At 42.7% G+C, this 13,808-nt stretch overlaps 1 protein-coding gene across 1 annotated transcript in view; it reads right to left on the bottom strand.

The window, feature by feature from the left end:
* The window catches only part of plxna3 (plexin A3), a 119,305-nt gene that overhangs the window by 89,712 nt on the left and 15,785 nt on the right, over positions 1 to 13,808 (bottom strand). The window contains exons 2-5 of the mRNA XM_023431165.2: positions 3,954 to 4,389; positions 3,409 to 3,599; positions 415 to 962; positions 127 to 291 (exon numbers count right to left, since the gene is read on the bottom strand). Of these exons, the coding sequence (XP_023286933.2) occupies positions 127 to 291; positions 415 to 962; positions 3,409 to 3,599; positions 3,954 to 4,270 (1,221 nt within the window). The 5' untranslated portion in view covers positions 4,271 to 4,389. The remainder of the gene's footprint in view (positions 1 to 126; positions 292 to 414; positions 963 to 3,408; positions 3,600 to 3,953; positions 4,390 to 13,808) is intronic.

Below are 13,808 nucleotides of genomic sequence, written 5' to 3'. Positions count from 1 at the left end.
ACCATCTTCTCTACACAGCCTGTATTTACTTGATAGAATCAGACTGTCACAGTTTCACCCTCAAATATATTTTGAAGTGTAAAACTCAGAGCAGTTTTTCTGAGAGAAGGTGGTGGTGTAACTCACTGTGTGGATGCAGGGCAGCTCCTTGTTGAGTAACCACGGTAGCGAAAGGCGTCCCTCTCCACGGTAACAGGAGCGGATCCTCTCTCTCATGGCCAGGTTGATGTCGTGGAGGGTGAACAGACAGAGGACCGTCTCTCTGGGAGGGTTGGACCGATTCTTCTGACCCTGAAAACACAAAAACCGCCAGAGTCTGAGAGGTGCTGGTTCAAATCCCAGAGGAGCTGGAAAAACCCTAGAGCAAAGAAAGAGAGAAACTGAAATCAAAAGCAACTGTTGAAGTTAAATCACCTGTGAGAAGACGACAAATAGGACATCATCGTCCTCAGACAGGCCGAGTGCCTGGGCCAGACGCCGCCCTGGTTTCTGCTTGTAGGCGGCCTGGACGAGTCGGTACTCAACGCCGTCTTTGGTGCAGCCCAGAGGAAACTCCACATACGAGTAGAACTCGGTGTCGTTGGAGCACATCCTGACGATCTTAGAGGTGAAGAACTTCTCTCCGCCGGCGTCCATCTGCGTCAGCTGCGTGTCCAGCTGCAGTGTCAGGAAGTAGACGTAGGTGCGGCTGGAGAAGCCGTAGACGTAGTAGATGTCGAAGGCCGGGTAAAGGGACAGCGTGTCTGACGGGATCTTGATCTGGGAGGAGACAAACTCGTCCTGGTAGACCAGCGAGAACATGTTTACGCTCTCCTCGTCCGCCACCAGCTTCCTGCTGGACAGCGTGGGGAAATACTCTGACTTCCCATCAATGGCGGCGCCGATGAACAGGCGGCTGCCGCCCTTCACGGGCTTCTTCCTCTTGGGGTCGGCCGTCCAGTCGTCCTCACCAACAACCACACCTGCAGAGGAGGAGGACAGAGGCAGGACAGGTGTTCACAGGTGAGTGGATCAACCATTGACTTTCTCTTACAAGCGTCATTTCCACCAGCAGATGTTTTGTCTTTGTCTCCTTCACTCAGACGTCAACATGAAGACGTCCTCCATCTGAATGAACCAGAGGTGCAGCTAACCAACACTTTCATTATTAATTAATCTGATGATTATTTTCTGGATTAATTAATTTGTCTGTTAAATGTCACATAATAGTTCAGGATGTTTGATGCAAACGCAGCAAAAGAAGCTGGAACCAGAAAGTGTTTGGCTTTATGCTTTAGAAATTAAAATAATTATTCAATTATCTAAACAGTTGCCAATTTATCTCCCACTGATCGACTGGTCAACATCAAATAATGCAGCTGTAGATTGAAGCCGTCGGGGACTTTCAGCCTTCTCCTCAGCAAGAAGCCAGAGGAAACTCACATGGATCATTGTGACATGTTTCTGTTCAGGAAGCTAAATCCAACAAGACGTGACATTACAACAAGGACACTCCGTGCAGCTAAACAACATTATAGGGAAGATAAGGCTCATGATGTCAACAGCTGTGAGAGCTTTGATGCTGAAGCTCTTTTCATGTTTCAGGACCAGATACAGGAAGTGCATATGGTTCTGTTAAAATTGTGTGTTTTAACACATGTTTTGCTGGTGTCATCATTTATGGGCTACATGAAGACGATCTGCAAGGATGACCACCTGCAGCTCTTACTTCAACACGTCTGATACATATGTAATCCACATTTAGCTAAATAACATCATCGTTTCTTCAGATAACAGCATTATGTTGGAAAGAAAACCACTATTAAAGGACTTTGATGATATTGGAACCAAAAACGCTTCTTCCCTCATAAAAGATCTTTGGCTGAGAACAGACACACAAAACGAAAACAGCCAAGTTGTATTTTGTTCTGACATCCAGTTACTTATAGAATTAACATCAATTAGTGACAGCTGATGTGACCTGTGACGGTCAGCGCTGAGATAAACGTGAGAAGCTGCTGCCTGATGGTTTTCTACTCTGAGCTTTTCTAATAAGCAGCATCAGAATCTGTGTGTGCTGCCAACCTCAGTCAGAACTCAGGTTCACATTTCTGTGAGCCAAATATTTCTTCACATTATCACACTTTAATTTACACTCTCATTTGCAGTGAAATGCTGGACTGTGGAGCCGGGCTGTCATTCAGGACACAGTGAAGATCAGGAAAGAAAAGAAGCCTGGATCAGCCCTGACACTGATCATCAGGATCCACCTGGGACATCCCTATTCAGAAGCGGAGCCTTAAAATGAGCTGTCAGGACTTCTGTAACTTTGTGATGTCACAACAAAGCAGCCAACGCCCTCAGTCACGCCCCAAGCCCCGTCCACCTGGACCAACCATCCACAACCTTGCAGGATTTGGTTTCTCAGTGTTTACCTGAAATCTGCTATATTTTGATTGGATCACTCAGAAAGCTGTCAGCCAATCAGAAGAGGAGATATAAAACTGCAATGAGGTGGTTTTTGGTTCTTAAAACCACAGAAATATCTTCTTATGGATCAACACTTCAAATAAAACACAGGAAAAGAGGAAAATACGGACCTTTAACAGATATTTAAATCACACCTGTCAGTGAAGTCGTTGGTGCACGATGGTGCAACAACACTCTGGAAGATCTGTTGTGAAATATGTGGACTAAGTCTGTCTGTCAATCATCTGCCGCTCCGTCCTCATTCTGGTTTTTGTTCAAACTAAAAACTACGGCTGCTGATTTCGAATAAAAACCTGTAAAATATTTTGACACATGATTGACAGCGGAAGGTTGAAAAGCCTCTCCAGCCCGTCAAGAGGAAACACTGGAGCTTTGTTTTTTCTTTTAAGCAAGAAAATTAACAAAACTTTGACGTGGTATCAGCAAAAAAATCTGCTGAACGGCTGAGCTGAACAAAGAGAGTGGAGCGTCTGGATTTAAACCTGCAGCAGCAAACACAGCAGGAGCCTCTGACTGTAGACAACAGGGTTTCCACTGGGACATTAACCCTGACAGCATGAAGAGAAAACACACTTGTTCTTTAAAACACTCTTTACATTATTCATTTAGTAGTTTAGGAGTTTAGTTAACTGATCATGTATTTTATTCTCATCGAACAACCTTCTCCTCTTTCATAGATGCACAATTTCCCACAACTTCCAATGAGAAGACTGGTGTTATTATCTATTACCTCTATTGATCTGCAGGCTCACGACTCTGCTCAACTGTTTCCTTGAGAAAATACAGATTTTCTAAAACATTTAGTTTCATATCAATTTCCCACTTTTGGTTCTTTAAAACATTTACTCACAGGAACTTTAAACTTTCTGCTGAGAAATAATCCAGATCTCTAGTCAGCTGACACTGACGTCTGACCCCGCCCCCTCCAGTCCAGCCTACCTGCCATCCCATCAGCCTCTCTGGCTCCGGACAGGTAGTGCTCCTTGCGGTGATGCGGTTCCCCCAGTTTGAAGAGATCCTCCAGCCTGAGGAACTGACAGACGCCCTGCCAGATCGAGCCACAGGCCACCAGTCTGTTCCCAGTATAATCCACCAGTAAGAGTTTGTTCACATTGTCTGATGACTCCAGTCTGAGGGAGACAGACAGGTGAGGCGTTAGACAGGTGAACAGATGACCGACCGCATGAGGCAGACAGGTAGATTATATGAGAGTCAGGCAGTAACAGGGGCACAACTGTGCAGACAGGGAGACAGGTGTAGACAGGTGTACACAGTCAGACAGGTGAGACAGGTGTAGACAGGTGTACACAGTCAGACAGGTGAGACAGGTGGAGACAGACAGGTGTAGATAGCGAGGTGTATACAGCTTGGTGTGTACAGTTAAACAAGTGTGGACAGCTGTTGACAGGTGTAGACAGACAGGTGAGACCAGTGAGGACAGTGGAGACAGAAATGTGAGACAGGTGAGACAGGTGTAGACAGACCGGTGAGCGCAGGCCCTGACACTGGGCGGGGGGTAACACTTGGCGTTGTCCTCCACAGGTCCGGTCATGTGACTCCTCAGCTCCGTCAGATTGGCCGACAGCTTCAGCACTCGGTTGACGGCGCCGACAAACACCTCACCTGTCCTCCGGTGAACGGTCAGGTGGGTGAGGGAGGTGTCGAACGCTCGGTACACCGCCCTGCCCGACGCCACGGAGGGAGGGGGAGGAGCAGCCGGGGCAGAGAGGAGGGGGGAGGAGAGGAGGAGGAGGGCGAGGAGGAGGAAGAGGAAGAGAGGAGAGGAGGAGGAGGGGAGCATGGTGGACAGAAAGAGGAGGAGGAGGAGAGGATGGTGGGATAGAGGAGGAGAGGAGGGGAGGAGGAGGAGAGAAGAGCTGGCTGCAGGTCTGATGAAGAGTCGTCTTCAGTGGCTCATGACTGTAGAGAAACAGAGAGGAGGAGGATGATGAAGATCTACGGAAAACTCATTCAAATAATACACAATACAGTTTATACTCATGGACAAAAGTATGTGGACACAGACACAACCAGTTTCTAAATCTCTTACTAAACACGTTTACACCCTTTTTCATTTCTATTGATATCTATTTTTTTTTAAAAGTTTAAATCACAAAAAACTGAAAAATCCCAGGTGTGCTAACGATGCTAACGGGAGCATATGCTAGCCACCGTTATTAAACCAGCATGAACCGGTCTCAGCTCCACACAAGCCCCACCCCATTGATCATTTTTGGATTAGCCAGAAGTTAGGGGCGGAGTCAGGCACTGACAAGATGGCGACAGCAGAGCGTCAAAACCTCTCTTCAGAAACCTGCGGGTGATGTCATGAAGGCGACGTCCATCTTTATCTGCAGACTATGATGGAGCCACAGCTTTAATGCACTCTGCGCTAAACTGCACGTATGTCTTTTTTTTGTTTGTGCGTCAGTGAAGTGCTTTAGATCTGCAGGTGTTGAAGGTGAAACGTCTGAGTCTCAGTCCTACAGGTGAGTTTAACCTACAAACATTTTTTATTCTAGAAGACTCTGACTTCTGATTTATGAGACGACTGAACTCAGACATGAGCGAGTCAGGTTCTTCTGCTGCTTCACCTGAAGACTGAGGAGGAGCTTTAGAGCTGCAGACAGTATTATTTACAAGAAGCTCTAACACACACAGGGCTCCTGTTACGGCTTTGAGTGTAGAGACTGGCTGTGTGTGTGTGTGTGTGTCTGTGTGTGTGTGTGAGATGGAGGCAGATAGAGTTATTGATCTGTTTCCGTCTGTCTTCTCACTGATTCTCTCATAAAGCTTCAGCAGCTCCTCTCACACTGAGCTTGATGGAAACTTCACTCTCATCCTGGCAGCCATTTCTCCTCTATTTACGTTTGACTGACAGCTCTGATTACAAACACACACACACACACACACACACACACACACACACACACACACACACACACACACACACACACAGTCTATAGCTGTGAAGCAGAAACCCTCTGAACACTGAAGCTCTCTGGTGAAAGCAGCTGATCTACAGTCGAGTGGTGAATGAGACAAAATGGAGGATTTTCTCCCTCCAGCTGAACGACGTTCTGGTCGCTCGCTGCAGGTTCTACATTAAAATGCCTGCTGCGTACGTTCTCGGCGTGGGCGTCCCAGTGGGAACTGAACCCTCAACTGTAGCAGAGCCTCACATCATCCTCCTGGTTTCAGGTCGGACATATTGATCAATATGAGAGAATATGAGATACTGACTGTGGAAACAAACCAGGCTCAGGTCGTCTCTCTGACATTTGGTGGACTGATCGTTTTACATTCTGATGCTACGCTCACATGTTCCTCCATTATCATGAACACAGTTTGTTTAGACTCAATCACAGACGCACACTGTGCTGCTGCAAACCTGCACAACAGCAAGATACAAGTGTTGAGTCCTTTAATATTGATCATCTCTGATCTGAGTCTGATATTGACCTAATGTTGATTAAATATCTGACACACTCAGAAACTACTTCATCCAAATACTGAAGCTCCAGATTCACAACTTAAAGTTATTGATCTGATGTAAAGGATAGTTTATCTGCAGAATGTGACACGATCCTCTGAAGAGACGATGTCTCACTCTGTTCGAGATGTTGAAACACTGATTGTACAGATGGAAGCTTCTTCTCTTTCATAAAAGATCTTCTACCTATCTACAGAAACACCAACCGACAACTGTTCTATGTCTGTGTATGTATATCTATATATACAGTATATACACACACTCAGAGACTCGTGATATTTGATATTATCACATACAGCTGATGTGAACCTGCTGCTGGAGACATCTGAACCAGTGACAGTGACATCAGTGTCAGATCAACATGAGAAGCTGCTGCCTGATGGTTTCCTACACTCTGCTCTTTGTGATGAGAAGAAGAAGAAATAACTGATCTGTGTCTGGCATCAAACAAAGTCAGTCACCAACTGAATCATACCTCAAACTCAGAGACTCTAATTTTCACTCTCATATGCAAATACAAGCAGCAGCAGAGGTGAAACAACACAGTGAAGATTCTGATCTCATTCATTACAGCTGAAAGTGATCCAGAGAAACGTGCAGGGATTAGGTCTGATACTCAGGATCTACGTTTCATAAAGTTGTAGAAGTAAACATCACATTATTTGTTCCGTTTGCATGAAGATAATAATGACTTTTCATTAAAACAGTGTTTCCATAGTAACCGATTCATCGATAAATCAACTTCTCTGACATGATCTGATCTCAACAGAAAAATGATCTACAACTGTTTCAATAATCGAATAATCATGGCTTGATTAACACATTCGGGGCCCCTTGGCAAAAATTTGCTCATGGTCCCCCACTGACCCCCGGTGCAACGTGTCTGTACCCTGCTCCCTCCATTCAGTCCAGAGTGGCTGTTTCCTGTGATGCAATAATAAAATAATCATTTGAATTTGAGTTTTGTTTTATTTTAAAAGGGACGATAGAGTTTTTTCCTCTGGGACAGTTTGACGGACATTTGTTTTTCTCTATATTCAGACATTCGTCAGACTGGGCGACGGATCAGTGATGAAAATAAACATTCCTCTTTCAGCTGCAGAGAAAACTGTGATCTCTGTAAAGAACTGATTCAGGATTGAGCGGCTCTGATTTCTGAATAGTTGTTTGAATGTTGAATAAAAAATGACAGCCTTAATTTGTCCTCGCAAACAAACTGCTGTAATCTGCTGTCCCGTCTCGTTAATTATAGTGTCAGTGCATAAATTACTCTCAGCAAATGAAACGCAGCTTCAGACAGGAAGTCTTCCAGTGGAGGTCTGGGTTTCTCTTAGCAGCGTCATTAATAGATCTGAAGAAGAAACTCTTTCTGGAGGATGCCTAAACTAAAAGAAATCCTCCACATGGCGACTGCAGATTAACTCTCACATCAGCAGCCATGATTAGCGACAGTGACGAGGACGTGGATCAGTTCAGCTCCGACCGACCGCCTCTAATGAGGCGGCAGAAGAAGAGGAACATGGAGCCTGAGCGGTTTTCTGAATGGACGGATAATAAAGTTTTCACTCCGGCAACAGAGAGGTACAGTAAGCCGAGTCCAACAATTAACCCTGTGACACACACACACACAGACACACACGGACACATGAAACACACACACACACACACAGACTGAAACACAAAGAGGCAGTGAAAGATCAGCACATTAGTTAATTAGCCTGCTGAGCTGAGGGGGAAACCAGAGAGAGGAGAGGTCGACAGATGGACCTGAGAGAGTGTGTGTGTTACTGTGCATGTGTGTGTGTGTGTGTGTGTGTGTGTGTGTGTGTGTGTGTGGACAACAGACAGCTGGGCAGACAGAGGAGACAGATAGAGTTTCTCTAACTGGACTACGATTTCACTGGACCATCCATCACCCTGCTGAACCAAAGACTGTGTGTGTGTGTGTGTGTGTGTGTGTGTGTGTGTGTGTGTAATTGACCTGTTCTGGGTTATGTTATATCTGTAACTAACAATTATTTTCATTTCCATTAATGTTTAAGGGATGAAAAGTCAAAAATATGGTGCTAAAAACCACTTGTCCATGATGACGTCTTTAAACGTCTTTATTTGAAAAGACCAAAACCCAAAGACAGGACAGAGAAAAGCAGCATCCTGTCATCAGAGAACCTGACGCCTGAGAATGTGTCAAATATTCTGTTTTTTTTTAATTGAAAAATGACAAAATTAATCAATTATCAATATAATTACTGATCATTTTTCTTTTGAGCAGCTAATCATTTCATACCAAGCTTCGTTAGATCTTATAACAACAACATGACAATAGACTGTAAAAGCTCGGTTCTAATCCACGCTGATGTTCTGTTGAACTCACATTCAGATTGTGACGATGACCACGTCAGCTTCACAGACTAACGACTGAGTGAGATTCAGGATCATCCTCCACACTGTCACACTGACAAACACCTGACCAGATGTGACACAGCTGTTTTGTATGAAACCAACATGAAGCAGGAGGAGTTCAGTGAGCGCTACACAGCCAGTGTGTGTTTTAGAGTCAGTTTAACACTGAACTTTGAGGGAACACACAGTTTTTCTCTGGTTGTTTAAAAAATACTGAGGATAAAAATCTGTATATTTCATCTACAGGAGGGGACGTGACCTCCTGTCCTCCACGGTGATTACACACCTGCAAGAACTCAAACCTCCTCTTAAGGTGGACTGAGGAGGACTGTCCTGTCTCTGCTTTTATACATTGAGGTCAGATTCGTCTCAACACATCACGTTATCCTCTGTTAGCAATTAGCAGTTAGCTGTTGTGACCTGGGCAGTCCAAAACCCAGTGGTATTCAGTTTGTTAGGTCATAAAACAGGAAATCGGAGAATATTCGTTTGATAAATTGCTTATTGATTGTGAAAACTGTTGGTTAATTTTCTGTCGCTCTCTGTTTGACTCTTATCTCCATCGACCTAAATGTGTCTCAGTCTGACATCTGTCCTCCTGTGTGTCCTCTATCCGTCCACCTCTTATCTCCGTGCATCTCCGCCCTGCGGCTCCGTATCAGACCACCCTGAAACCCACAGCAGCCCCCGCAGCCTTTTCTACCAGGAAGCTGCAGCACAATGTGTCTTTGTTGTGTGTTTATTGGAGCCCGTGATTCAGACAGAGCCTCAGTCACAGAGATGGAGGGGTGAGGAAGGGGTAAGGCAGGGTCAGAGAGGGGGAGACGGACGCAGATGGAGGTGATGGAGGGGGAGGTTTAATGGCTCCTGGAAGGGAGGTGACACTGCAGCTGGGTGGAGCTTGTCCTCCAAATAACTAAACGTGTCCTGGCATTTAGAAAGAGGCTCATTTAAAATGTATTGAACAGTTATTTAAATAATAGATCTATAATAACATTATCAGGACTGATCAGACTGATCTGAGTCTGGGTCCATCAGTCTGAACCAACTGGTCCCTGTGAGATTTTCATGATTACAGCTGAAATCAGGTCAGTAAAATAAGATAATGTCTCTGTCACTGTAGAAGCAAAGAGTCATTTCGAATAAGAAATTAATAGGAATAAAACTAAAATTAAAATAAACTATAAAAAGATGTAACATGTCTATGGAAACTCATTTCTACCAAAAAATTTTATTTAAAAAAGTAAAAATTTTAGCAATGATAAAAAAAAAGTAAAATACTCATCTCATAATTTGAATATTATTTAAAAAAATATATATTTATCTCTATCTCTGACCTAGGTTTTATTTTTATGTCTGTGCTTTATCTGTCCTGTTTGTCTATGTCACTCTTTTTAACCCATTTCATTGTTGTTTATTCTGTTTCACTCTCTGCACATTCATTTGCCTGATATTATTAAACTGTTGTGCTGAATTCTCTTAAATCATCAGAGACTTCATTACATTGTTTTGAAAAGTGCTGCATACATTTATTATTATATCAACCCATTATTAAATCATAATTTTGACTTGGCATAAAAAACTTACAAGACTTAATATCACATGATTTTAATTTTAATTTAATTTCCATTCACATGAGCTTTATTGGCATGGAAAATAGTTGTTTGCATTGTCAAAGCAAATATAGAATAAAAACATGTACATAAAGAGAGGAATTGTAATTTTGCTTTCAGAAATATATAAATACAAAAATTTTAAAATAACTTACTAATGTAATTTATCGTATCGTATCGTACATATTTATTTATAATTTGTACTTGGTAAGTCAAAATTATTACATATCTAATAATATTTTAGCTTATTATCTCATAATTCTGACTAAACAGGTCTGTTTTTTCTGGGCAAAAAATTGCCTCCATACTAAACTGAGCTCTACGGAGATGTACAGTTAAAATAATGATTCAAGAGTGTGAGTCAGAAACTGTTGATGAGAGCTGGAGATTGAAGCAGTGAAGAGAAAACTAAACGTATTTAAAATCAGGTGGAATAAAGTGGAGGCCGTGTGTCTGTGTAGAAGTTTGTGTTGTGCTGATGTCTGACTCTGTGAAGGTCACGTCTGTCTAACACACAGATGAATGTTTTCCTGACACAGCGGATTCACAAGCTGCTTTATTAGCAGGACTGTCAATGAGCTCTTTCACCACAGCTGTAAAATATGAGAGGGAAGAACCTGACATTAATAATATAAAGAAAAGATTTCAGATTTAATATATATTATATATATAAATACCCCCACTGTACCACGAGGAATAAATACTGATAATAGTAGTAAATACAGTAAAACAAGTCAGACTGAAATCACAACAGGAGAAACATCAGCCAAAGTCAGTGAGGAGCCTCTGAGCAAGGCACTGCACACAACAACAAAACAGCCACAGCCAGTGATTACATGTACACTAACTCACTGTATGTAGGAGGTGTTTCAGATGTGGGCGTTTCGTGATGACAGAATACTCCATTTTAACCGACTTACCCGTCCACACAGCTCACAACACCGCTCTCATGTTATATGTGCTTCACATGTGGCAGCAACCAGAAGCATCTTTATACTTCAAGTGTGTAATTTGATTTAAACCCCACCAGGAAGTCACTCGACTATTTTAACAAGTAAGTACAACAATCAAACATCTTTATCCCAGAGACGCCCCCAGCGTTTGTCCTGTTGTTTTGAGGATGGACCTGGTACCACAAACCAGATTAGTGAAGTTATCGAGCTCTCCGTGGACTTAAATCAGGTTTGACTGACTCACTTTTAACCAGGTAGATCACCATGGTATCAGGTGATGGCAGGGCTAACCTGCTTCAGAGGATCTCAAAAAACCCTGTCAGCAGCCCGACTACTGACCAATCAGATCACTGGAAAAACTGAGTCATTATTCCTACAGGATCCCAACAGGGACCAAAGAGGTTAAACTGACAAATAATAAAAATCAACAGATATTTTTAACGATACTTCTAACAGAGTAAGAGTTTAGCACAATGATTAAAGCTGCGTTTATTTAGAAGGTTTATTGGTTTTACTGTTCTTCATCACTGCAGCTCAGAATAACATGAGGAAATAACTAAAATAAAAAATAAATTCTCTGTTGTCTTTGATTAGAAAAATTATCCACACACTGCAACATTTCAGTCATACTCATCAGACATGAACTACCTCTCTCTAGTTCTGATGATACTGCTGTAATCACCAGCTCCGCCTTTTTCACATGAACCCGTAGCTGTCTCATAAACCCAGAGTCGTCCTCAGCACAGACTCCACCATGTTCAGACTCGCGTGCTTGGCAAGATCAGGACGGGAGGAGGCAGGACGATCAAATGACACCACTGGACACTGGAAAGTGCTAATTCAACAAATGACAGACGACTGCTGTCACTTCCCCTCTGACTGACAGGGCTGTTAGTGTGGGGTCCAACACCAGACACTCCCACATGTTCACAGGACACGAGTGAAAACAGATATTCTCATTTATAATCAGCTGATGGACAAAATAACTTTCTATTAATAAAGATCCTCTTCAATGAGAATGACAATGTGAATTTACCTGAATTTTATCCACTACAAGAGAAAAAAATCATGTTTTGTCACATTTAAATATTAGAATGTTTTGAAATAAATTAAAAGGTCCATAAGTATAAAGGTAGATGTCATCTTTTTTGATTATAAAGCAGGTCTAGGTTCTATATTAATACTGTGAAAGTATCAAAGCACTCAGTCCACAGAGAAATGCACACAGCCTGTATTCAGAAAACTGAGCCTTAAAATGAGCGATCAGGACTTCTGTAACTTTGTGAGGTCATAACAAAGCACCGCTCTCAGCCACTCCCCAAGCCCCGCCCACCTGGACCCACCATCAAAACTTACAGGATTTGATTTCTCTGAAAATATGGACCTTTACAATGTGTTTTTCTTTAGTAACAAACTTGGTAAAAAGTGACAGCCTCGCCTTTTAACTTGCCGTGAAAATGATTTTCGTCTTTAAACTGAGACAGTAAATCTATTATTTTGGTGGAGCAATAACTGTGATCTAATTAAGTTTGATTGTTGTGTCACTTCCTGTAATTACGTAAACACAGTGAACTGTAAACCACTCTGCACTTTAACACGTCCATTTTAATTTCACTGCATCTTCCTCTCACTCGGCCTCTATAATTACAAACCACTGCAAAACGTCTGACTGTGCTATTAACAGCTCCAACGCTAACATGCTAACAGTCGTGATCACTTTGCTTCCCGTGTGTAAAGCTGAGCTTCACCCCTGCTGCTGATGACGGAGGTTGTTTTTGGAGGTAAATAAGAGCAAGTCTCTCTCTCTCTCTCGCTCTCTCTCTCTCTCTGGAGACAGACGAATACCTCGCTTCACCAAACTGAGGCAGCTAATTACACACTGCTGTTCCCATCACAATGAGATACTGGAGGGAGGAATAAAAGAGGAGAGGTGGAGACAGTGGACCATTTTGTTTTGTCTGACCAAACAAAAAAAAAAAAAACACAATATGAAACAGTCAGTGTGACTGATTCTACAGATATGACTCATTGTCTCTGATCACAAATTACCTCCATAAACCTGCTTAGAAACCACAGGGAAGAAAAGCTCCTTGTTACTGCAGAACTTCACTAAGAGTCTTCATGTTTTCAACTCCTCCTCCAACCTGAACAGTAATACAGGTCGTTTTTTTCAACCCTCTGAGACGACCCATAGGAATGTCTCTGAAATAGCGCCCCTACGGCGACGGGCGTACCGGACCTTGGTTGTCATGGTTACAATAATAAACACGCAGACTGTACCAAGAGCGGTGTACCTACCTTCGTCTTCATGGTTACTATAACAATGGTCATGTCTTGGTTAGATTTAGGAAAAGACCGTGAATTGGGTTAAAATAAGTACTTTCTCAACATTAGACGATCTTCGTTGTCATGGTTACAATAATAACAACAAATGGTCATGGATAATAGAAACAACATAAACTGCTACTTTAACATGGGAAACAAACACCGCTCTCCTGTGTCATATCCATCCATCCACCACAACCTCCTCTTGACGTGAGCGGACTTTATACTACGTCACTGCACTTTTCCCTTTGCTCCTACTACGAGCACTAAATATCGCCTAGCAACAAAACGTAACTATGGGCTAGAAAAAAAAAAAAATTTCCAAAAAGAACATAATCCACAAAACTAAATCATTTCATCAAACTTATATTTAAGATAATATTCAATGAATAAGATGCTTTTCTTCAGTCAGATCTGGCAACACTGGTTTATCTGATGTACACCCAGCCCCAGCAACAACCTGAGTAATAGACGCTCCATTAGCTCTGTGTGTGTGTGTGTGTGTGTGTGTGTGTGTGTGTGTGTGTGTGTGTGTGTGTGTGTGTGTGTGTG

The sequence above is a fragment of the Seriola lalandi genome, unplaced genomic scaffold (genome assembly GCF_002814215.2).
Source record: "Seriola lalandi dorsalis isolate HSWRI2012SDOR001 ecotype SW California unplaced genomic scaffold, Sedor1 jcf7180002054917, whole genome shotgun sequence".
In the NCBI taxonomy this organism is placed as follows: Eukaryota; Metazoa; Chordata; class Actinopteri; order Carangiformes; family Carangidae; genus Seriola; species Seriola lalandi.
This window is presented reverse-complemented; position numbering and strand designations above follow the sequence as displayed.